Source organism: Chinchilla lanigera, unplaced genomic scaffold (assembly GCF_000276665.1).
Source record: "Chinchilla lanigera isolate Chin_1 unplaced genomic scaffold, ChiLan1.0 scaffold00011, whole genome shotgun sequence".
Classification (NCBI taxonomy): domain Eukaryota; kingdom Metazoa; phylum Chordata; class Mammalia; order Rodentia; family Chinchillidae; genus Chinchilla; species Chinchilla lanigera.
In genome coordinates, this window is record NW_004955412.1 from 24374313 (window position 1) to 24397318 (window position 23006).

Here is a 23006-nt window from a genome sequence, read left to right on the forward strand (position 1 = left end):
TCCTCCATAGTCATGATTACCCAGGGCTCCTCGATGGAGATGATGGTCTGGCCAGGGTGAAAGGAGTTTTGAACACCCAAAATACAATACAAACACAAAGCTGCCTTGGGAATAAATGTGAATTTCACTTTACCCAGCAGTGGCGGGTCTGCCTAGGAAAGAATGATCTTATTTCCGGCTTGTTCCTTAGGGTCTCCACAGAGCTGCGCTATCGAAAACAGCCCTGGGGGTTAGTGAAAACCTTCATTGAGAAGAATTTCTGGAGCGGGCTGGAGGACTACTTCCGCCATTTAGGTGAGTGCTACCGTCACTCACTGCTGGGTGAGCTGCAGAAACAGGGTGAACTGTATCACTATCGTGCGGGGGAATGGAAAATGGACCGTGAAGGGAGAGACAGAGACAGTGAAGTGACTACATGGGGCCCCTAAATGTGCCCCAAAATGGATACCAATTTAATGTGTATGTGGATGTGTGCATTTTTCCAAAGGCTATCTATAGCCTTATGAGATAATTAATACCCACCTCCATGCACCTTTAGTGACACCTGAGGTGTTGATAATTTTTTGAGCGGTATCTATGAATCATTTGTGAATGTGTCTATTATAAAAGTAGGTGATATCCTCAAATCTGTATCTGTATCTAATACAAATGTGCAAATATTGGCACACATAGCTGTATACAATTTTGAACCCAGAGGAGGCGTTTAGCAGGCCTGGGCCCCAGAATAACTTTGTACAGATCCCTAAGGGTCATCTGCCTAGCTGGCCATCTCCCTAGGGCACAGAATAGAAAAATTGTTCCTGTAGAACTTCTGGAGGCCGTTGTGTTGGGTTGAAGGTATGGGATGATGGCCTCTCTTACGGCCCTTCTGTCTCTGACAGAGAGTGAGCTCACCAAAACGGAGAGCACCTACCTGGCTGAGATGCACAGGCAGTCTCCCAAGGAGAAGGCCAGCAAGCCTCCAACTGTGCGGAGGAGAAAGCGGCCCCATGCCCACCTACGGGTGCCTCACCTGGAAGAGGTGATGAGCCCTGTCACCACACCCACTGATGAAGATGTGGGCCACCGGATCAAGCATGTGGCAGGTGTGTTCCAGGTGGAGACGGGTGGTACGGACTGGGGCTTTGGTCTGGCTGGAGTCGTATGCCCATGCCATGGCACGTATTCATGCTCATTCTCTGCCCAGGGGTACAAGTTTTACATAACTTGAACATAACTTACTAAATCTGAAGTTCTTGCTGCTCTGTTTCCCTTTGCCCTTTAAGTTCCTTGGCCTCTCCTGAACCCTTCTGTGTTCTGCTTCACAAAGGTCTCTTCTGGATTTCTGTCACCTAAGCTTTACACTGCCTGCATCGGCTCCCGTACGCAGCATCCATGTTCTAGGGAAATGACGCTAAGGTGAAGCTAAAACCCACAACCCAGGGATTAATGTATAACCCAAAGATCAGGGAGTCTAAAGCAATCCCTGGTCCCTTGGTCCCCACAAACCCAGCAAGAGGTCTTTCTTCCTCTTCCCACCCAGCCACACAGCCACAGGTCTCATGTCAGTCATGGGATTCTGGGGCTGTGAGGGGTCTAGAGGTTGACAAATCCATACTTTACAGACTGTCCTCTGCACACTGCTGTGAGTTCATCAGAACTGCATGGGGACAAGGAGGAGGCAGATGAAGGGGAGGATAGTGGCAGGCTTCTGGGTCCTGCTTCCCCACCTCGACCAGAGCACTGCCCTGTTGGGTGTTTCACCCATGCAATTTCTGACTGATATTGCATTTAAGTAAACTGATTCTTGGAGAGGTTTTGTGACTTGCTGGACCTTATGTGGCTGATTCTGGAGAAAGCTAGGCCCGGAAGCCAGATGTTTCTAGTCCTAGCCCTGGACCCTTCCCCTTCCTTTAGCAAAGCTCAAGAATAGCTATGTAGCGATTCTAGCTACACAGGTCTGTTCAGTTTCTCATTTGTTCAGGATTACCTGACTCTGCCATGACCTCTTCCCTTGGAGAGTTTGCCTGCTCCTGTTGCAGCGTCGGGGCATCAATCATAGCGTTGCTGCTTGAGCAGTGTCAGCAGTTAATGGACTTGTGGGCCATGACAGTGACATGTTTATTCCCCGACAGGTTCCACGCAGACGAGGCATATCCCTGAGGACACTCCGAATGGTTTCCATTTGCAGAGCGTGTCCAAGCTGCTGCTGGTTATCAGCTGTGTGTAAGGAACTCTTGTCTCTCAGCCCACCCCTGCCCCAACACCTTGCCTTTCCTGCTTGGTGCAGGAACGTTGTCCCCCACCCCTCAAAGTATGTGGAAGCGCTCCTTTACACTTTTCCCTTTCTTATTTTGTCCTCCATTTCTCTCTGTCTGATCCATTGCTGTCTGTCATTTCTTACCTCTTTCTTCTTTTTTTCTGTTTTACTCAGCATTTATGGTATGCTGGCTTTGAGAAAAAAATGCCATACACAGCATCCACACCCTTTCGGAACTCAATACCAAGTGGGTGAGAGGAACAGGACATTCAAAATTCCCACACAGTGGGATAGATAACACTGACACAGACACTGCGGAACATTTTAGGAGCCTGGTCATTTGCGAGACATTTTGGGTGTTTGTTCAGAGCCAGGCACTAGAACCATGAACTCGTGGAGCCCACACTTTGGCAGGGTCACTAGATGAAATTGGTGACTGTAGTCTAGGACATTTAGGTCCTTATTTTAATGTAGATGATATGTAACTCTACAACATCATAAATAATAATTTGCACAAAACGTTACCAAGCTAGGGAGATGGGAAGTCAAAAGAAATGCAGATATACGATAGGAGGTCACAGCTGGTTTTCTGATATGTAAGTTCATGCCAGTGCTTGCCCAGAACTTTTATGAACCGTACTGAGTAGGCAGCAGCTAGGACAGCTAAGAGCAGCAGTTCCACTTGGCTCTGCCCGCTGCCTGACATCCCACCCTTCCTAGTAGCTGCCCAGACACGGTCTCTCCCTGCTGCACACCAGGCATCAGGCTGTCTCTAGTTCTGTGCTATCTTATGTCCATGACCTCTTAGTCCTCCCTGAAGCATTTGCGGAGAAGCAGAGCCAGGGGCACAGCCGTACCCTCAGGAAACTCTGGAGGAAGCCCGCGAGTGATGTGGTCAGACTTGCATTATGATAATATTGCAAATGGACTGGAGAAAAAAGCCTGGAGGCAGGGAGGTCCATCAGAGCCAACCACAGTGGTCTCAGGGAGAGTGGCTGTCAGACTGAGTGAGGGAATGGAACTGAGAGGTCCCAGAAGGGGAAGACTCATGAGCCAGTTGGTTATGCCACAAAGGAAGTGAGCTTCTGCTCTGAGGGACTGTGGGTGGTGGTGTCCTTAACAGAAACTTGAGATGTAGTGGGAAGTTGTTAGAGAACACACGGTCAGCTCCAGGAGTGTCTGAATTGCTGTAGGTTGTGCAGGGGGAGGTGATGGGAATTTGTTGTTGTGGACCCGTTACTTTGGAGCCATACTAACTATCCACGGTGCTAAAGCCATGGGTGTTAATGGACTAGTGTACAGAATGTGACAGGGCCAGGGCCAGAGATGACCCTAGGGATCTCCTTAGAGGGGAAAATCCTCGAAGGAGCAACAGGAATCTTACTAACTTTACTAGAAGCATAACATAAAAGTAGATTTGAATTTTTGTAGATTCACATTTTTCCTGATCATAGCACTAGAAATCAAGATATTACAGTATTATAACACTAATTAGTACAAAGACAGCTATAGAATCAGCAAGACTCACATTTTGCAACAACAATTTAATGTGATTCATTGCATTGTTCTGTTACAACTGCATCTGGTATTGGATTTTGGTAAATAGAAAACTTTAACTTCTGGTCGGCTCTGTTTAAGCGCGTTGCATTGTGACATAACTAAATCTTAAAGCACAGTGTCAGACAGCTATGAGGCTTTGTTAGTGTAGGATAAGCAGACTTTCCAGTTCTGCACACTAGAGCCAGCCAGTGCCAACAAATGGGCACAGCACTGTTTGGCCAGGGTCTGGCAGGCTCTCGCCACCATCCACCTGCAGGGTGGTGATTTAATGTCCCACTTCTTTTCTGTCACAGCACCCAGGGGTGTCCCTTGGCCTCCTCCTAGCATGGTCAGGGCTGTGAACATAAACCCAGGTGTGGGCACAATGTGCTGAAGAGGTGGGCATTCAGATAATCCGCTGCATGTGGATATAGTTCAGGACACTCTCACTGAAATTCAACACAAACTTCAGAGAAGCGCTATGGAGAACTCAGAAAAGCCCCAGGGATTTGTGACTGCCAGCTAAAGCAAGACACCCTTCCACAGTCCTAGAAACATGAACCAAAAAAATCACTCTCATACACACGCTTTGAAAAGTCTCAGGCTCAGTAAAAGCTTTCTTCCCCCTTACTCATCTTTTTCTCCCCCTACCTGTTCATTTCACCTTCCTATTTTCGTCATCTTCTTCCTTCCTATGTGTATCTCTCCCTCTCCTCTGTGGCTGGCCTACTCTACACCAGAGTGTCTTACCTCTGCCCTCCTTATCCACAGACCCACCTCAGTAGGGTAAGGGTTGTGTCCTTGTTGAGAAGACTGGGTTTCAGAGAAGCTAGGAAACTTGATCCAAAGTTAAGACATTAAGCAACGAGCCTGGATTTGGGCCGGTTTTGTGTCTCTGGATCCTCTCTTCGCCCCTTGTTGTATGTCTCCATCCCACACCTACTCTGTGTTCTCCACTCCCCCCTGGGTCCGCCGGCCCCTGGGCCCTCCTTGTTCTTCTGTCTCCAGTACATTCTGCTCAGACTCTGGGAGGCCTCAGCTGGTCCCTGTGACCCCTGATAGACAGGGGCAGGGGCAGGGGCAGATTCAGGGAGGGGCCTTCGCAGCTTAAGGGGAGTTCTGCCAGCAGATCTAGGGAATCCCACCGAGTCTTCCCTGCTGCCATCAAGTTGACCCGGAAATCTCCATGAAACCCTAAGAGTGAATCCACTTCACTTCCTCTCGTTCCATCCTTGCCAGGTCTCCCCATTCACTGTGGCTTTGCTGTTAGTATTTCTTATATGCTCACTTGCTCTCTGGCTCAATTTAAGTGCAATTTTCCCCTTTCCCATGTTCTTGTTTCTAACCTCTGCCTCCTCCCCATTTTTCTTCCTTGCTCCCATTAGGATCTGTTTCAGGTACTGGCTCTGACTCACCCCCCAGTTATGTTTCCTCGCCCCTTAACCTCCTTTGCTTCGCACCTGGATTTCAGGTGTCTTTGTGTCTCCACTGTCAATGCCTCCACCCACACTGCTCTCCATGGCTCTCCCGCTGTGTCCTCCGCCCCTCGGGAGATGAGGCAGTTTCTCTCTGCCCCTCCCTTCATCCCTTCAGCTCATTCATTCCCTCACTGCAATGCTTCAGGATGGCCCCGTGGGCGGGCACAGCAGCCTGTGGGGTGGGGAGATCCCTGGCTCAGATTCCATCTCATCGCTGCTGCTTTTTTTCTGCATCTCTCCTAGTCTGGTGCTGCTGGTCATCCTTAACATGATGCTCTTCTACAAGCTCTGGATGTTGGAATACACCACCCAGACCCTCACCGCCTGGCAGGGCCTGAGGCTCCAAGAAAGGTAATCCTGGCCACACCTGGTACCTGTATCACATCCACCTGTACCCCACCAAGTGCTGAGCCCTGACTTCTGCCTCACCTGGGACTGCCCCACCCCCCTTGCCCAGGGGATAGCCCTTTAGATGAGCTCTTAGGCAAGCTCCAAAACTCTGTCCCTAAAAAACAAAACAAAACAAAAAAACTCTGTCCCTATAGTTTCTATCCACTTCTTATTTGGGTGTGGGAGTCCCAGGGGCAGTGGGCAGAGGTCAAAGCACTCTGATGTGACTCTCTGTCCTTTAGGGGTCTGGGAGCACAGGACAGTCCGCTGAGCATAACTCCAGCTGCTGGGGTGCCCCTTCTTCTGCCCCACAGGTTACCCCAGTCTCAGACAGAATGGGCCCAGCTCTTAGAGTCGCAACAAAAGTACCACGATACTGAGCTCCAAAAGTGGAGGGAGATCATCAAATCCTCAGTGATGCTCCTTGATCAGGTGAGATGCCCCATCCTCTCAGCCTCCCCCAGTTTTCAGGAGATAGAGCACCCCTTAACTCCCAGAGAGGTCCCTCATCTCTGTCACCACCCTCTCCTGCAGCCCTCCTTCCATGCATTCTTCTCCCAGACAGTCCATTGTTCTGATTTTCAAGCCATTTTTGAACGGGCAGTCAGAAACATAGGTGCCTTCCCTAACATAATGACAGTACATTGGGTTTGCAGCAGAAAAGCTGTAGCTTAGAGAAATAAGAACTTGCCCCCCACCACTTATGGTCACCCGCAAGGGCAGCTCACTGACTGGATGACTACATTATGTCTTTGTTTTATAGCATTGTCTTTGTAATATGGTTGCCTGTTTTCTTCTAAAGGCCATATTTAAGACAGTTATCCCAGGGCACAAATCCAAAATTAGCTCAGTTTCCTGGAGAAAGAGAGCTTTCTTCTTTCCTATAGAAAAATGGAATATTTTATAAAAAGTGCCCCCATATGTTTGCCAAGGCCATGGGAAATTCCTTTCCTCTGCAAAATAATTAAGAGACTCAGAACTTGTCCCCTCAAATTGAAATTTCCATTCCAAAAGAGGTGTTATTCTGATGTTACCTAGTTGGCTAGAATTGAGATAGAACCCCCACTTTGCTACTAAATAGTTTTGTGACCTTGACGAAAGGGGTGTCATATTAGTGAGCTTCAGTTTCCTCATTGTGATACTAGCTTCTTGGAACAACAGTCAGAACTGAAGGCTGTCATAGTTTGGTTTTGAGCTGTGAACCAGAGAGAGTCTTAATGCAGTATCATATTTGGCGTTGGAGCTACTTTTAAGAAGAGCATTTCATTTGTTTGTTTTTGAGATAGAGTTGTAGGAAAGATGAAAGCTCTCTTCCTCAGGGAAACTGAGCTAATTATTGATTTGTACCTGGGGTAATTGTCTTAAATACGGTTTCTATTGTTCAAACTGGCCTTGAACTCACTATGGAGCCCAGGCTGGCCTCACACTGTTCCTACTGCCTCAGCCTCCCAAGTGCTGGGATCATAGGTGTGTGCCACCACGCCTGGCTCAAGGAGGGCAAGTCTGTAACCAAAAGAAGGTAAACAGCGCAGCAGAGTTTGAATGCCCCTTGTATTAAGAAAGTTGATGGAGAAGGGGGCCTGGGGCAAAGCGAAAGGATGGATGGTTCCAGACACTGAGGCCAACAGTCTAGAGGACTGAACTAGGGCTAGGAATTAAATTAAAATTCAAGCCAGCCAATAAAAACAGATGCCTTGTGGTTAGAGCTGCACAGCAGTACAACAGGCCACTCTTGGAAGACTGAGAATCTCACATTAAAAGTGTTCAGGAATCACAAGATGGTACTGAACAAGAAACTTGCAAATTAAAGGAGGGCCACTTCAGTCTGATACCCCAGAGGTCTCTTCCTACTCCAGAGTTATGTCTCAAAGTGGGTCCCCTTAAAGAGGGGTTTAGGGCAGTCAGGTTTTTAGCCTGATGGACTCTGCCCTACAACAGTTGAAAGATGCTTAGTTTACTTCCCTTTAAAAATAAGTTTTAAAAGAACAATAAAGAATGTGGGAAATTTGGAGAGAGACAACATCAGATGTTCCAAGAATCCATACCCTTTAGAGGAAATGTTGTCTTCTGTTACAACAGAGTGGCTTACTGAGACAATATTTAAATATGCTATGGTATGATGGGCCACTTTATGATTCTCCAACTGAAATTGTTCCTTAGACTCCATTCCGTGGCCTAGAAATGTTAATTCACGGATGAGTCCCAGCAAGAAGGCTGCACAGCTATCTGCATGGCGATCTTGGCTATGTTAGGGACCGTTCAGTCTCCAAACACATAAAGATGACTGCAGTCCTGAGTGTTTATGTACGAGAGGCCAGGAGGGAGAAGATTGAGAGCCAGAGGAAGTCTGGATTTGCCCTGGGTCTTTACAGATGGGTGAGATTTGAGTGAGCAACAGTGAAGATTCCCAGGCTGGGAGAACAGGGTGACAAAATGCATAAAGACAGGCAGAGAGTATATTCAGGACCAATAGGATACCAGACTGATTTTATGAGTTATGTAAGTAGCAGTCTCATGTGGTTCCTTACGGCACTTGAATGTGTAGAGTTCTCAATTCATTCATATAAAGGCCCCACATCACCAAGACATAGCAAACCTTACCTGAGGGATTTCTGGTGCTGGCTGTGCTGTCCCTTTCCTGCCTGAGGCTGTGCCTGCAGGAACCATCCTGGCGTCCTTTCGCTCACTGGCATGGTTGGAACCAGCCACAGCAGCAGGATGTAGCAGGTGCTACTGTGGGAAGACGCCCACTAAGAGCACAAACCTGGGCCTGGGACGGGGTTCCCTGTCTTACAGATGAAAGACTCGCTCATAAATCTTCAGAACGGCATCAGGTCCCGTGACTACACATCGGAAAATGACGAGAAGCGGAACCGATATCATTGACAAGGCAGGAACAGAGGTGGCTGCAGGAGGCCGGTGCAATACATGTACATAGACCCTATAAATATATATATATAAATATATAGAGAGAATATAAATATATATATTATATACAGATTTTAAAAAGAGATAATGCCTACATACCAGGGAGAAGGAGCGGGACCTCCCGCCCCTGTGCCAGCTGGAGCAGCGGTTCCCCTCCGTGGAGGGGCCGAGGAGGGCAGGGAGCAGCTCTCAGCACCGACATCCCTTGATCCTCCTCCTCCCATCCTCTGCTCCTCACCCTTTCCCTTGCTGGCCATTCTTGGCTCTCAGAAGGGAAATGTTGCTGAGCCAAAGCTATGCCTGGGAAGACCCTCAGGTCTTGAAAGAAGTCTCACGGGGGCATTGCTTAAGGTGCTTCATTCCCTAATCCCCATTCAGTTTATTTCCAAAATAAAGAAGAATCTGTTCTTCCCTAGCCTGAGCTTCCCCAGGCGTTCTCTCAGACAGCAAGAGCCTGATCTCAGCTCTCCCCCAGGAGGCCACTGATACGGACCGGACTGTGCCGAGAGCTGGGTGGGGAGGGCTAGGAGAAGCTAGCAAGGTGGCTTCGGTGAGCTTGGGCTTTGGAGCTGCGGGCTCCACTTGTGTTCTGAAAGGTTTCCCCTTGATCACCCCTGCACCTTGCTCTGACCTGGGTAGGACATGGACCCAATAAGGGCTGGGAATTTCTAACTTGCCCACCTCCTTTCTCTCTGGTCTTCGCCCAGGCTGGATCTGGGCGAAGTGTCACTTTTTAGTGCCTAAAGTCCTATTATTTCTTTGTGCCCTAAGAGCACATTGTTTATTAGCCAGGATGGAGCATTTTTGACCTTGTTAAACCCCTTTTTGTGGTTATGAACAAGTCAGATCTATGGCTCTAATTCCTTCAGTTTGAGCTATGTATGAATTTGATTTCCAGGATGAATCAGGGTGTCTTAGGCCCTGCAGGCTTTTAGAGAGAGAGAGGTCTCTGGCCAGTATGGATTGCAGGATCTGCCTCAAAACGAGTTTCAGTCAGTGGGGAGAACTGTCTGAGACACTGTGCTTGTGGGAAAACATCTGAGCCAGTGGAGAGGAGGATTTGGTATAGATGTGTGTGTTTGGGCAGAAAATGACCAGAGGGGACGTCCGCCCCACGTGGCCATTTCATTGCTGATCATCTCAAGTTTGGGTGTAGGGGTTAGGTTGCAGGGTTGAGCACATCCTTCTCTGACCTCTGCTCCGTAGAGGTATGAGGTCACTGAGGAGCACAAAGAAGATGCCGGGCTAAGGGCCAGAGCCCGCCTGGACCTTTTTAGAGTTGGTCTACTAGGACTCATGCTTTTATCTGATCTCATGGGGCCCTTCTGGGCATGTTCCCTACCCTTCAGACACCACCCTTTCTCCATATGCTGACCAAAGGAGGCTGGCTAGCCCCAGACAGAGGTCAGGCGATCTATGGTCAGTGAAGGCAAGGAAAGCTTTCAGAGGTTCTTCATATGAGGGGTAGAAGAGAACCCCAAGGTGTCCCAGAACAGCAGCACAAAGGATGGAAGCTTTTCATCAGTGATCTACCCCATGAAAAAGTTACAATCTCTCCTTAGGATGACTTAACATCCTATTTTGGAAGTTAGAGCAAAGCTTTTTGACTTTTCAGTCTATCCAAGAATAAGGCCTTGGCTTTTCCGATCAGAAAACAGAAGGATGAACACCTAGGTCACCTCTGAGGCAGAACGATGAGAAGTCTGTCATTAATTGTTGAGTCAGCCAGTACTGATATCCCTCCCAGAGAAGCCGGGTTGAGGCTCTGGCTCAGGGTAATGCTTTCGAAGGGCGCATTTGCCCTGAGACCGGCAGTCTCTCAGTTCTTGACCAGGACTTTGAGGAAGAGGCACTGGCGAGGGTTGAGACCCATGAGCCTTAAGGCAGGGAAGGAAGCATGGTACAGACTGCTAGACATTTGCCCCTTAGAGTAGCCAGAAGCTAAAATTATTCCCTGAAACTTCTGAGAGCAGAAATTGTAAAATCTCAAAAATCATTCACTCAAGTTATTTAATTATGAAAGGTGTCACAGACCCTTTAGGAAGACTTAGAAGTTGGCTGCTGGGAGTGAAGTGACAGAAGAAGCCTTGGTCACCAAGGGGTGCACTCTGTTGCCCCTCTCTCAGGACCACTTGGTGGAGCAGTAGGTGACAGAGAGGAGGTACTTATTCAAGGCACCCTCCTGTTTCCTGCTGATTTGGACCCAGAGACAATATGTACATATGAGGAATGTCCCCTAAGAATCATGGATCCTTCCTGATCTCTCTCTGATCTAATAATTGTTTGGGCTTTTAAGCCAGAAGGAGACCAACAACTCTTTTCATTCCCTACCAAAGTATGATTCCCCTTCGTCAATAACTTGTGAAAGAAGACAAAACTCACCCTTGTGGACAAGTCTGGGAGTGAGACACACACAGGGCACCGTGAGCCGTGGCTAGTAGCCCGGTGTGTAGCCGTCTGCGAGAAAGCAGCAAAGCTACTGCTTCTTGTGTTACTTCTTCCAGCCAGTATGTTTTGTTTTTGTTGACATGGGAACATTGGAATCACATGGATGTTTATCTGCAAGGATTCATGTGGTGACACACATGAGACTTTGTACTTAACTCTGAAGAGTTTGCAGTTTCAAACCAGGGGAAGCACAACTACAGGGTCTACCCTTCCCCTCCAGCTTACCGTGACCAGATTGGCCTCAGACAAGCTAGTCATATCTGCAACTCTGCCCCTTTCCTGTCTGCCTCCCCTGAACAAGGGGCCAACATCCCAGTCCAGCAAGTTTAGTTTCTTGACACTCAAAAAGAGCCCTGAACCTAAAGTCAGGAGACTGGGCCTGAGTCATTCCTCAGTGCAGAGCTCCTGTACATGCCTATAACAGGAGGAAGCTGGAGTAGACCATCTGTAGGGCAGTTTCTAGCTTTGGCTTTGACTGGAGACTGGGCTAGAGCCAGCAAGACTGGGTTTCTCCAGAATTGGAAGGTTCCCTGGCAGGAGGGGATGGTCTTCCAGGCTAGAGCTTCTCTGGTGGGTAGTAGGCAGTAGGGCACTGTGTGGATTCCCAAGAAACTTCGTGTGGTTAGACTTTGTTCTCAAGGTCGAGGAGGGATAGGAGGCCCAGTGGCAGAAAGACCACTGCTCAGTATTAACCTAGGAGTGTTTCTTCCTTCTTTGGCCTAGTTTTTGTTTGGGAAAGGAACTTCTTCTAACCGAGGAGGAGGAGTAGAATGATGGCAAGAGAAGCGGAGTCTTGCACTGAGCTATCTTCTGTCTCTAGGCACCGCGAAGCCTTCCATCTATCCAGCCTTGCTCCTCAACAGAGGACACAGGGAAGAGAAGCCACTTCCTATTTTAGCACTTCTCTTTTTGGTTCAACCAAAACCCTGCTGGGGTTTAGCTAAAGTCCTCGGGTTGCCTAAGGGCACTGACACTAAGAACCTGGGATTATAAGGAGTAGGGAGGCCTTAAGAGGAATCCTTTGCTAGGAGTGGATCCTCTCCACATCCTGTCTCTGTCCTGGCCCCAAACTTGGACTATTCCTGTGGTATTTGCAGCATATCTAGGGTGAGGTCTTGGAGAAATGACTAGGGGCAGAATCTTTCTGGACAGTTTGTGGTCCCAGAAAGGTCCTTTGTGTGCCATATCATACCACTTCTTTAGCTCTGCAGGGCAGCCAAAGCCAGCTCATTCCTGCTAGGGCCTCCAGGAGAAATAGCACTCTTCATTCTTCCCCTCTGTGGCGGGGCTGTGGTCCCTATCCCTGAACCCCTGGATTCCACCTCTGCATTCCAGTAAGATTTGTAAAGACCTCTTCCTGCCTCCCTTCCTCCTCGCCCCTAGTCTCTAGGCTGTTGGACAATCATCCCATTCATCTCTGGACATCCTCGACCCTTCTTCCCTCAGTCTCCAGCAGGCTGGCCCCACTCCCTCTCACCTCTATGTCTTCTTCCAGAAGATGCATTTTGGGTCTACAAGGAGTGTATTTCTGGAAGGACACCTTTCAACACCCCTGCTTTCCTGATGCGGAGCAGGAATTTGCACATGGTGTAGAGAGCTCCCCCTCCCACCTCTCTGCCCAGCCTTGTTTACCTCACTCTTGCTCCGGCCATGGCTGTGATGGGCCTAGCCAGCTCCCTGTTTTGATGTTCTGTGCGACAGCTCAGGGGTCTTGAGACTCGCGGTCCTCAGCAGGCCTGGGAGCCCAGATTGGACCTTTGGCTCCTGGTGAGAAGCACCTTGCCTGCCAAGATTTGTTGATGCCAGACGATCTCCCCAACATATGAAGGCTTGAAGGACATTGTCATCTCTGCCCCTTGGCCCTCCTTGCTTCTCCCACCACAATAAGACATTGCGGAAGCAAAGTGGCAGCGCGTGCCCCAGGCAGGACAGCTGGCTCTGTCTGGGGAGTTGGCCCTGGGCTCGGTTGTCATGTGGAGACTGCACAGTAAAAGCAACCATTTTTGCCAACGAAAGAATGTGGCCCCCCCACATTTCCTTACCCTGCACTCTAGGGCCAGACCACTCTCTGCATGGACCAGACCATCTTCCCAAACCCATGGTGCTCCTCCCCACCCCATGACACTCAACCTAGGTTCCAAGGTGGGGAGGGATGGATCAGAAGCTATATCGGCACCTCCATATTCCTGACACGGGGTGGAGCGGGGTGAGGCAGAGGGAACAGCCCCCAACACCTGCACTGGGCCATGTATAAGGGAAAGAACACAGGTTGATTGCAGTTGAGTTGTCTGGCTGTCTGTATTTGGATTTGTAACTGTACTTTGCCTGGCGCTGTGCGCAAGGTCTGGAAACTTACTGCTAGTACCTAGAAACATACAAGGCTACCCAGCCAAATCTTAATGTAAAGTAGCTAGAGCCATGGAAGTACAGTATGAATTAAAAGAAAAAAGTATTGAATTACAAACAGTGGTGTGTGTGCTTATTATTTTGACTCGACAGAGCTCATCACCCCAAATGTTTCTGGTCTTCCCAGCAAGTCCTGAAGGCTGAATGAACACAGCCATCCACCTCAGGCCAGGGAGGCAGCCTGATCAAGTGCAATGGATAAGTTTTGGGATCAAACCAAAGTTCAAGTTGCATCATTACCATTTACCAGCATTGTGGCCTAGGGCCCCATCTGCCGCTCCAACCCTCAGCGCTCTAGAGATAATGTAAATGTTAAAAGTACACAGATTTCATGGAATGGTGGCAGGTACTGCACTGAGACAGCTTTCAATTTCAGGCAGTACCACAATAGAAGTTGTGGACTGAATCCTTAGCGTTTCTTGTACTTCTCCCTTTCATGATCTAGCGCTTCCAGGATGATGGACATGGGAGCTATGGCCTTACGTTACCTGAAGTGGCAGAGCTGAGGGCCAGTGTGTGTCCCCTCCTTATGAGGTCTTCCTTGCAGTTAGCTCCTCACCACCTGCCTAGGGAACTTGTTCGACACCCGGCAAGAACCCAAATTTCTTGTATCCTTTGGTATTTGGGTAGGAGAGCAAGAAGGAAGAAAAGCTGGACCGCATGTTCAGCATACATTCTATCCTAGACTATAAAGCATGTTTTCCATTCTGTGGATACATCCACTGCTTGGGTACAGGAAGTGACGCAGTTTGGGGTGCTAGGTAGGAGCCACAGTCTATGTAGCTGATACACTCAGTAAGTACAGCAGCACCACAGCCAGTGGTTTTTAGAGACACTTTATTGACGAACTAGGAATTTACTGAAAAACAGTACATACAGGCATTAGGCTGTTGAGGTCTTGGGTGGTCAGGAACAACGGTTCTACAGTTCAGAAAAAGATTGGCTGTGGAAAATCAAGAAAATGCAATATGAAGGTGACACCGTTTCATCTGTCACAAGACTAAGCATTTGCTAGTTGTGTTTGGTGGCATTTCATTTCCCAAACTTATTAGCACAGAGTCTTCTGAGTCTTCCTTCCCTTTACACACATACTGCCCGAAAGTTGCAGTTCTGGCCCAGCGGTGATGGGGAGAAAGGACAGAGCAATACTGGCTCTGAAGTTCAGCTGGCCTACGAAAAGGTGGGAGTCAAAACTGGTAAACTCGAGTAGGAGAAAGTGGGCTGATCTAAACATTAGGAGTCTACCATGTTAGCTTTTAGAGATGGAGGTTTGAGTGATGCTGTTTTTCAGACCTAAGACCACAGGGCCCTCGTAGGGCCTAGGTGAGCGCTTGACACTGAAAAACATTTGTAGAGTGATCAGACTGATGGGCAAGCACACTGAGTACTATTCAGATAGATACATTTGCAGTGACGGTGAATTCACCGAGTTCGGGGCTTTCTCATTTACAAAAAGGTGAGGGGAAGACTTTTTTCCTCCTGTTAACCTGTTTTTCTATTTTCATGTGAAATTGAGAAACGGGAAAGAAGATATATTTGAAGTATATCTAGCTCTTTTCTTTGGTATTCTTTCTTGTGACAGGGTCTCATTATGTAGTTCAGCCTGGCCTTGAACTCACAATCCTCACAATCCTCCTGCCTCAGCCTCCCAAGTTCTGGGATTATAGGTGTACACCACACCTGGCATAGCTCTTGCTTCTCTTTCTCCCTGCAAAGGTGCAGTCACACAGCCTTTGCCTTCTGATTTAAGTTAAGTGAATCCACAGATTGTAAGAAAGTATAGTGTATGCCTGTGTGATGGAGCCTCACTATCCAGGTTGGTTTCAAATTCATAAGTTCAAGGGGACACCCGCCTTAGTCTCTCATAGCTCAGAACACAGGCACATATCATCATGCCCAGCTCATTTTTTGCTTTTTGATGTAGTAGTTATGAAGGGAGAAGAGGGGATTACAGTCTCCTTTAAAACCATTCCCTACTCTACACATTTCCCAGCATTCCTGCTTTGAAAAATTTCTTTCCTGCTAATATTGCTAGTTTGACATCTAAGGAGCAAACAGACTCAGAAGAAGGTCTAGATGCACAGGTGTTTGAGGATGGAAAAACTGAAGTATAATGCTGTTCAACACACTGTGAAGATGAAGGCTGGGTAGGACAGGCACTGGCTGTCCAAGAATTTCCACACAGGCTTGGGGCTTTCCGACGGGACTGAGCTGACGGTAAAGGTCAAAAGGGCAAGGTGCTTTCAGGACCAACCTAGCTGAGTGATGAAGTTCATAGCTGTTGAGCAGGAAGGTAGGGAAAATCAGACCCAGCATAGCTTGGCCTTTCATGATTGTATTATTGAGCATCAGTCATGGGAAATATACAGCACCAAGACAACAGATCAGGTTTCTAAAGTGATTCTAGCCCTTGAGAACTCTTCCAAGCCCTTTAATAAGCCACAGCACACCACATGAAGCTTCCAGTGCTACACATATTTATCCCGGGTCTTGTACAGGAACATGGGGAGAAACAAGAAGGCGGGGGGATTTTAAGTAAGCTGGTGATCACAGTACCTTGTACATTTAGAGTCATGATCAAGCCTCCCAGCAAGGAGTTTAATTGCATGTCTGGAGAAATAATGACAAGCTAACTAGAAAGAGAACTGGAATGGGATGCAATCAGTGCATCCATCAAGAAGCAAAAGGGTAGGGAAAGAAGAGAGTGGAGTCAGCAGTGAAAGAGGACAGTGAACATCAGGACAAGCAACAGAAGTGAGGAGCTGGATGAGAGTTAAGAAAGGAAGCAGATATGGTCTATGTGGGAAGATAGCTGGGGTAGGAGCTGGAAGACCCAGATTCTAGTGATCAAGTAAGTGACCTGGTAATTTGATAAAACTTCCTACTGTCAGCCTCAGTTTCTTCATTGGGTGTTAGTAACACTCTGCTGGATGTTGTGGAGATGAAATAAAAGAACTGAAATGAAAATCCTTTGCAAGCAATATAGCTGTAATACAAGCATCAGGATGAGAAGAGATGAAAAGTTAGAAAAAGGAAGAGAAGAGAGAAGATAAAACATAAAGGATAAATGACCAGTATCATTCAACTTCATTAAAAATAACTCAGGTTATTATTTTTTATTTTTAAATAACCTGGGTTAGGTTATTTAAAAAGAAAAGAGGGCCGGGGATATAGCTCAGTGGCACAAGCCCCTGCCTGGCAAGTGCAAGGTCCTGAGTTCAATTCCCAGTACCAAAAAATAAATAAATCAATAAAAAGAAAAGAAAAGAAAAAAGCAGCCATGCATATTGCACGATTACATGTTAGATGCACGATCCACTTGCTACTTCTGCAAGCTCTGGCGTCGACCAGCCTTGTGGCTGGGTAAGCCTCCTTCAAATTCAGGCCTATGTTTCTTAAAGTCAGAAAATGTCCCATATTATCTCCCCTACTTTAGAAGGACAGTGTGGAAAATTCCCAGTAAAAGGCTCTTGAATTTATTGTGAATATTTTTTTCAAGAAAATGGGATTCTTTAAAATGTGCTAAGGATCTTGTTTCAAACATGTCCCCAGGGATGGAAGAGATCAAGAAAAATGAACCTGCCAGGAGAAGTCCAAAGCCAACAGAGAATGTGCTCCCCTATACATTTCCCCAGATCTGAGGAATATTCCTTTTATTGAATCCTAGTCACTTTTTATCTTCCTGCTTACCTTCACTTATCACTAGGTGCTAAAGGATATTGTGCCTGGGCCAGTCATTAATTAAAATGAAAATTAAATGTTGACTAAATTTTTTTCATTGTTTCTCTGCTCTCTCTAGACATAGGAGAAAAAAACCTGAACATTACAGATTCATAGGTCAGGTATTTGCAAGCCAATATCTTTCTCCCTTCACTCTGCTCACCATCTATTTCAGACTCAAAAACCTTTCCATCTGTCTGTCTTTTCTACTGAGGATTCACCCTGGGGCCTTCACACTGAGCAATATCCCTAGCCTTTTTATTTTATTTTGTTTTAGAGATAGGTTGTCTGTGAGTTGCTAAATTACCCAGGTTGGGCTCAAACTCATGATCCTCTTGCTTCAGCCTCTCAGGTTGTAAGCATGTGCCAACATGCCCAGCTTAATAGGCATTTCTCTTAGTTTGAATGGCATTCTCAGATGAAACCTCATTCTGAAAGATATTTTAGGTTCACAGATTTTTACAGGAAATTCTTCACGTCCAACTCATGTCCTCCTCTCTGCTTTCCTGGCTGGTTTCCAGTTTCTGGGATCTGTCATAGCTAACGCCAGCTGGATCATCCATCCCAAATTTGTGCTTCTGCAAGAGGTGTGGCCACCGCCAAGCCCAATGTCCAACTCTTTTCAAAAACAAAACTGTCTATCCCAAGAGTAAACTGGGAAGCATCCAAAGCTTACTGCTGCTCTTTAAGTTTGTTCTCTTAAGTTTCTCACCCAGTGGAGCCCTGTGTGAATCTCAGATGCCTCCTGTAAAATGAGGAATAATACTGATCCATGGAGATTTTGAGAGGAAGAACTTAGGAATTCCAGCCCCAATCCACAGGTGATATGCTCTCTAGGAAGGGCATATATACATCATCCCAATAAGATCAGGAACATGATATATGGCTTTCTGGAGCCATTTAAACCATCCTTGGTCCTTCCCAAGTCTCTTGCCCTTGGCTTCTCAGGACTGTGTCCAGTGCAGTCTTTAGAGACCTATGGGGATCTAGTCCTGAGGACTAAGCTCCAGAGAGCATTTTAGTCCATGCTTAAGGATCTTTGTCATTGGAGAATCTAGAGAAACATGCTTCTCTCTGGCGCTGTAGCCAAGTGGGCCACAAACTTCAAAAAACTGACTTCAGAGAGTTCAAGTACATGACATGCTTTTGGTTTGACCCAACTAGTTGCTTGTTCCTACTGGTAAGACATCCTCTTGCAACAATGGAGAATGAGCCAGTTCCAGAGAGCTAGGGGCAAGGACAGGTGATACTTCCAGCACTTGTACAAAGTTATTTGGAGTACAGGGGAGAAATCCAGTAGGCATGGGAGCTGCTTGCTTGAAATCCAGGGCAGTGTGAGGTTGAATCTGTGTAGAAATGTTGGCTCCTTAGCTCTGGCAAAGTCTTATGGTGTGTGGAGTTCTGACAGAGTTAGGAAGTCAGCAGGGAAAGCTCAGAGTTGGGTGGATGAATGACGAATGAGCAGAAAGATGGATGCAGGAAGGAAGTGACGGGGCCACTGGGGCACTCTCCTGATGCTGCAGACATCACTGAACTTGGGATATCCAGTCCCTCAGTGTTCAGGCCACCTACCAATGAAAACAGCTCACTGAGAAATCCAGCCCCGCCCCTTCTGAAGACACTTATCAGAAGTGGGAATGAGAGCATTATTACACCCTTGCTACCGTGGGCAATGAGTTTAGGTTGCCACTACACTCCAGCCAAAGCTGTTCACGTTCTGGCAGAGCTTGGCAACATACAGAACTTTGTAACTTAGGCATCAATTTAAAGTATGCACTCTGATGGTGGGCACACTGGGAAGAATAGAAATTGATCTAAGGGACGGAATTTAAATTCACTTCAGTTGCAGATAACAAAGTCACTCTTGCAGCCTGCCATCCACATCCTTCTTGCCCTCCCAAGGCCTTATACATCACCTCAAGTCACACCGCTTCATTCTTCCACGGGTACTGCAGAGTTCTCCTTGTTCTCTGATGGGATGGCAAGGTAGTCAGACCTGCACACAACACAGGAGGGGAACAGAGCCAGCGCTTCAGTACCCAGCAGAAGGAACACAAAGAAAGAAGGAGCAGAGCATGGGGACAAGGCTGTCTACAGAACAGCCCTCTATTTCCTTCTGGCTGTGGATCCCAAGACAAACATAAGACAGCCTTTTCAGAGGGTTAGAATAATGCGTGTCTCCCGTATCTGTATACGAACAAAATGCAGCTCATGAGTCTTCTCATTTACCTATATCGTCTTCAGCACTGCTTACAAGTGTCAGATTAAAATATGAGCCAAATATTGAAACTATATTTTGTAATTGTTTAATTTTTATTTTCTAATTTTGATGGTGAGCATCTTTTCTTTTCTCTTTCTCTCTTTTTTTTTTTTTTTTTTGTGCTGGGAATTGAACTCAGGACCTTGAGCTTGCCAGGCAGGTGCTTGTGCCACTGAGCTATATCCCCGGCCCAGTGGTAAGCATGTTTTCATAGGTTTACAGGCTATTGGTTTCTCTTTCTGTAATTTGACTACATGATTTTCCAGTTTGTCTTCTGCAGTATTTGTCATTTTGTCATTGATTTTTCTTTGATAGTTTTGAAAATTTCTTTCAGTCTGTTGGTTATTAATTTTTGCCTGCTGTCTTATAATGAACAATTGACTTTTGCATGTAATGTAAGGAAAGTGAGCATTTTCCCTTCTTGAATTGTACTTTTTATAATTCACAAATTCTCTCTAGTCCCAGATAATGATATTCTCTTACATTCCTTTAATATAATTTTTGAGTTTTACATTTTTCTTTGTCTTTAAATTTACTCACAATTTATTTTTGCTTAGTGCAAGAGATGAGGAATCTTGTTTTGTTTCCCTATACAGAAAAGAAATTTTCCTTCCAGTCCACTTAATGGGCAGTTAGCTCTTTCTTAATGATGGTAATGCCACCACTTTCACGTATTAGGTTTTCTTACACACATTAACCTGTCATGGGGTGCTCCATTTTGAGGTCTTGAGGTCTTTATCTTGGATAACGCCAACCTTACTGACCACCTTCCTAACTCATTGCTATTTCTTTGAGATAGCAAAGTGAAGGATTGGCAAAGTATGGCCTGTAAGCTAAGAATGATTGTTACATTTTTATTGGTACCAGGAATCGAACTCACAGCCTCGCGCTTGCCAGGCAGGCGCCATGCCACTGAGCTATATCCCCAGCCTGTTACGTCTTTAAAGCATTGCAAACATGCAAAATAAAAGAACAATCTGGACAGAGACTCCAGGGAGCTTTGCAAAACCTAAAATATTTACTACCTGGTGGTCTTTTGGGTCCTCTATGTGATCTTTAAGATCAGTTTATCAGACTGGGCATGAGCATACATGATGACACATGCCTGTAATTCTAGCACTCTGGGAGGCTGAGGCAGGAAGATTGGAAATTCAAGCACAGCTTGGGCAACATAGTGAGACCCCCATCTCAAAATTAAAAAAACAAAACAAAAACTGTGTGAGGGCCTTATAGTAATCCCCACTGCTGCAAAAAAGAAAAAGTCATCAGTTTATCAAATGTCTGAAAAAAATGGGCATTTTGATTGAAATTTCATTGAATTTGAAGATTAACTTAAGGGAGCATTGTTTAGAATAGTGAGACATTATTCTTCATCTATTTGCTTTTTCTTATGCCTTTCTGTAAAAAGTTTTAGAATTCTCTCCTTCGAGGACTTGTACATTTTTGTCAGATTTATTCCAAGGGACTGGAAAGCATTTATTGCTGTTGTATTAATATTTTAAAATATTTAAATGTTTCTAAAATTAATATTTTGAAATATTTAAATATGTTTCTAAATCTATGTGATTTTTTACAGTCCTGTGTTGCTCTGTAACAGGGACACGTTCTGAGAAATGTATCATTAGGCAATTTTACCACTGTATGATCATCACAGAATATAATTTCACAAATTAAAAGACAGCAATGGATCTGACATTACTCAGTGTTATGATTTTTTTTTGTTTGTTTTTTTCTTTTTCTGGTACCAGGGATTGAACTCACGACCTCGTACTTGCCAGGCAGGCGCTGTGCCACTGAGCTAAATCCCCAGCCCCTCAATGTTATGATTTTATGGGACCTCCCTGGAACATGTGGTGTGCCACTGACCAAAACACATGTGGCACGTATGACTGAAGTTTGATTTGTATCAGCAATCTTATGGAATATTCTTACTAGTTCTAATAGTTTACGTATAGATAGTCTTGTTTGTTCTGTGTGACCAATTACATTTTAAGTGTAACTGATGATAATTTAGTTTCTTCTTTTTCAAATATTCTTTTTTTTTTGTACTTATTTGGTGTACTACCTAGGACCTCCAAAATAATACTGCATAGAAACAGGGAGAGATGATATCCTTGATATATTTCTAATATTACAGGCCTTTCTTCTAACTGTAGGCTATCTTAGTAGCTGCCTTCTATAAGTTTGAAGGTAGCTGGTGTTTGGGTATAGGTTTATGTATCTACTCAGGACATATAGATGCTCCTTGACTTATGGTGGGGTTACATTGTCATTGAAACTATCATAATACATTTAATAAGCCTAACCTACCAAACACCATCGCTTAGCAACACAGCATACTGTGGGGAGATCTCAGGGCTGACTGGATGCGGAGGCCCACTGTGCCTGCCCAGCACTGGGAGAGAGAATACCGCATATTGTAGTTTGGAGGAAAAAAAAAATCAAAGTTCAAAATCTGAAATAGTTTCTACTGAATGTATACAGTAGGGCCCCAGCTTACGAACATTCAAGTTGCAAACTTTCACAGATACGAATGGACCTGGCATTATGAACACTCCTAGATGCGAGCAAATTGTGGAAATAGCTCACGTGTCTGCGGACATTGTCACAGTTGTGCTGCTGCGGGCTTACTGTACCGTGTGTAATGTACAGTGGGACAGTGCTCAGTCACAGGATGTCTGGAAGTGCGGGGAAAAGGAGCGCTGATGTGGACGGGACTGCTAGGAAGCACAAAGCAATAACCATGGAAACAAAAGTGAAAATAATGGAGAGATTGGACTGAGGTTAATAATTCTCTTCTGATCAGTCCACTCCATGCAACTCCCTAGATGCCAGCTGTTGTATTGTGCTGTGCCACCATTTTAAGGTAACTGTAAAAGCAAAAATAGTTTATTTATAGTATTTTTCCATGTGTTTTTGGCTTTTTATGCTTTACACTGTATATTTGTGTCAAAGGTATATGAATCTCACTTTGTTGAACTTATGAATGTTCTCCCCAAACAGAACTCGTTCATAAGTTCATAAGTTGACTGACTGTACTGGTTTCATACCCTCAGTGAGCAAAAAGCAAATGAGGCAAGTCATCATAAGTAGGGAACCATAGGCATTTGCTTCTTGAATTCTTGGGTCATCCCTTTCCCCAGGCGCTCTGTGAGCACAAGTATTGTCTCTCCCAGGTTCTCTGTTCTAATGGGCCATATCATTTTCTCCCTTCCTGTTTCTTTGTTATACTTTATCTTTTATATCTCTTGCTTCATTCTGTGTAATTTCCTCACATTTACATTCTGCTTACCAGTATTTAATCTTTTGTTAAACCAATCCATTGAGCTATTTTATTGAATATATTTTTCATTTCCAGAAATTTTTTTTGCTAGTTAGATCTACCTGTTCTTTTCTCTCAGCACTTACTCTATTTTTGTGCATTGGATTACTTTTTATTGCTTTAATTGTGTTTAAACAAGTGTTTTTTCTATACTTTATGAGGTCTTCTGTGTGTTGGAAACGCCTGGGACTTAATCCTGCATTTGTTACTTTTCTTGCTCATGATGGGTTGTTTTCTGCAGTGGCTTTTTTTTTTTCTTTTTTCTTTTTTTTTTTT

General features: G+C 45.7%; 2 protein-coding genes across 14 annotated transcripts in view; one reads left to right on the forward strand and one right to left on the reverse strand.

The window, feature by feature from the left end:
* Gramd1b (GRAM domain containing 1B) overlaps positions 1-13486 on the forward strand; it is a 175387-nt gene extending 161901 nt beyond the window's left edge. For 8 of the 11 annotated variants that reach the window (XM_013511136.1, XM_005378390.2, XM_013511140.1 and 5 more), the window contains 7 exons: positions 191-294; positions 882-1085; positions 2115-2205; positions 5164-5175; positions 5500-5607; positions 5889-6078; positions 8443-13486. In XM_013511136.1, coding sequence (XP_013366590.1) covers positions 191-294; positions 882-1085; positions 2115-2205; positions 5164-5175; positions 5500-5607; positions 5889-6078; positions 8443-8532 — 799 coding nt within the window. In that variant the 3' untranslated portion in view covers positions 8533-13486. The remainder of the gene's footprint in view (positions 1-190; positions 295-881; positions 1086-2114; positions 2206-5163; positions 5176-5499; positions 5608-5888; positions 6079-8442) is intronic. The other 3 variants (XM_013511138.1, XM_013511139.1, XM_013511137.1) reach the window with 3 other exon arrangements.
* A 3965-nt stretch (positions 13487-17451) lies between these two features.
* Positions 17452-23006, reverse strand: part of Scn3b (sodium channel, voltage gated, type III beta subunit) — a 21149-nt gene continuing 15594 nt past the window's right edge. For all 3 annotated transcript variants that reach the window (XM_005378395.2, XM_005378394.2, XM_005378393.2), the window contains exons 6-7: positions 19065-19144; positions 17452-18716 (exon numbers count right to left, since the gene is read on the reverse strand). In XM_005378395.2, coding sequence (XP_005378452.1) covers positions 19081-19144 — 64 coding nt within the window. In that variant the 3' untranslated portion in view covers positions 17452-18716; positions 19065-19080. The remainder of the gene's footprint in view (positions 18717-19064; positions 19145-23006) is intronic.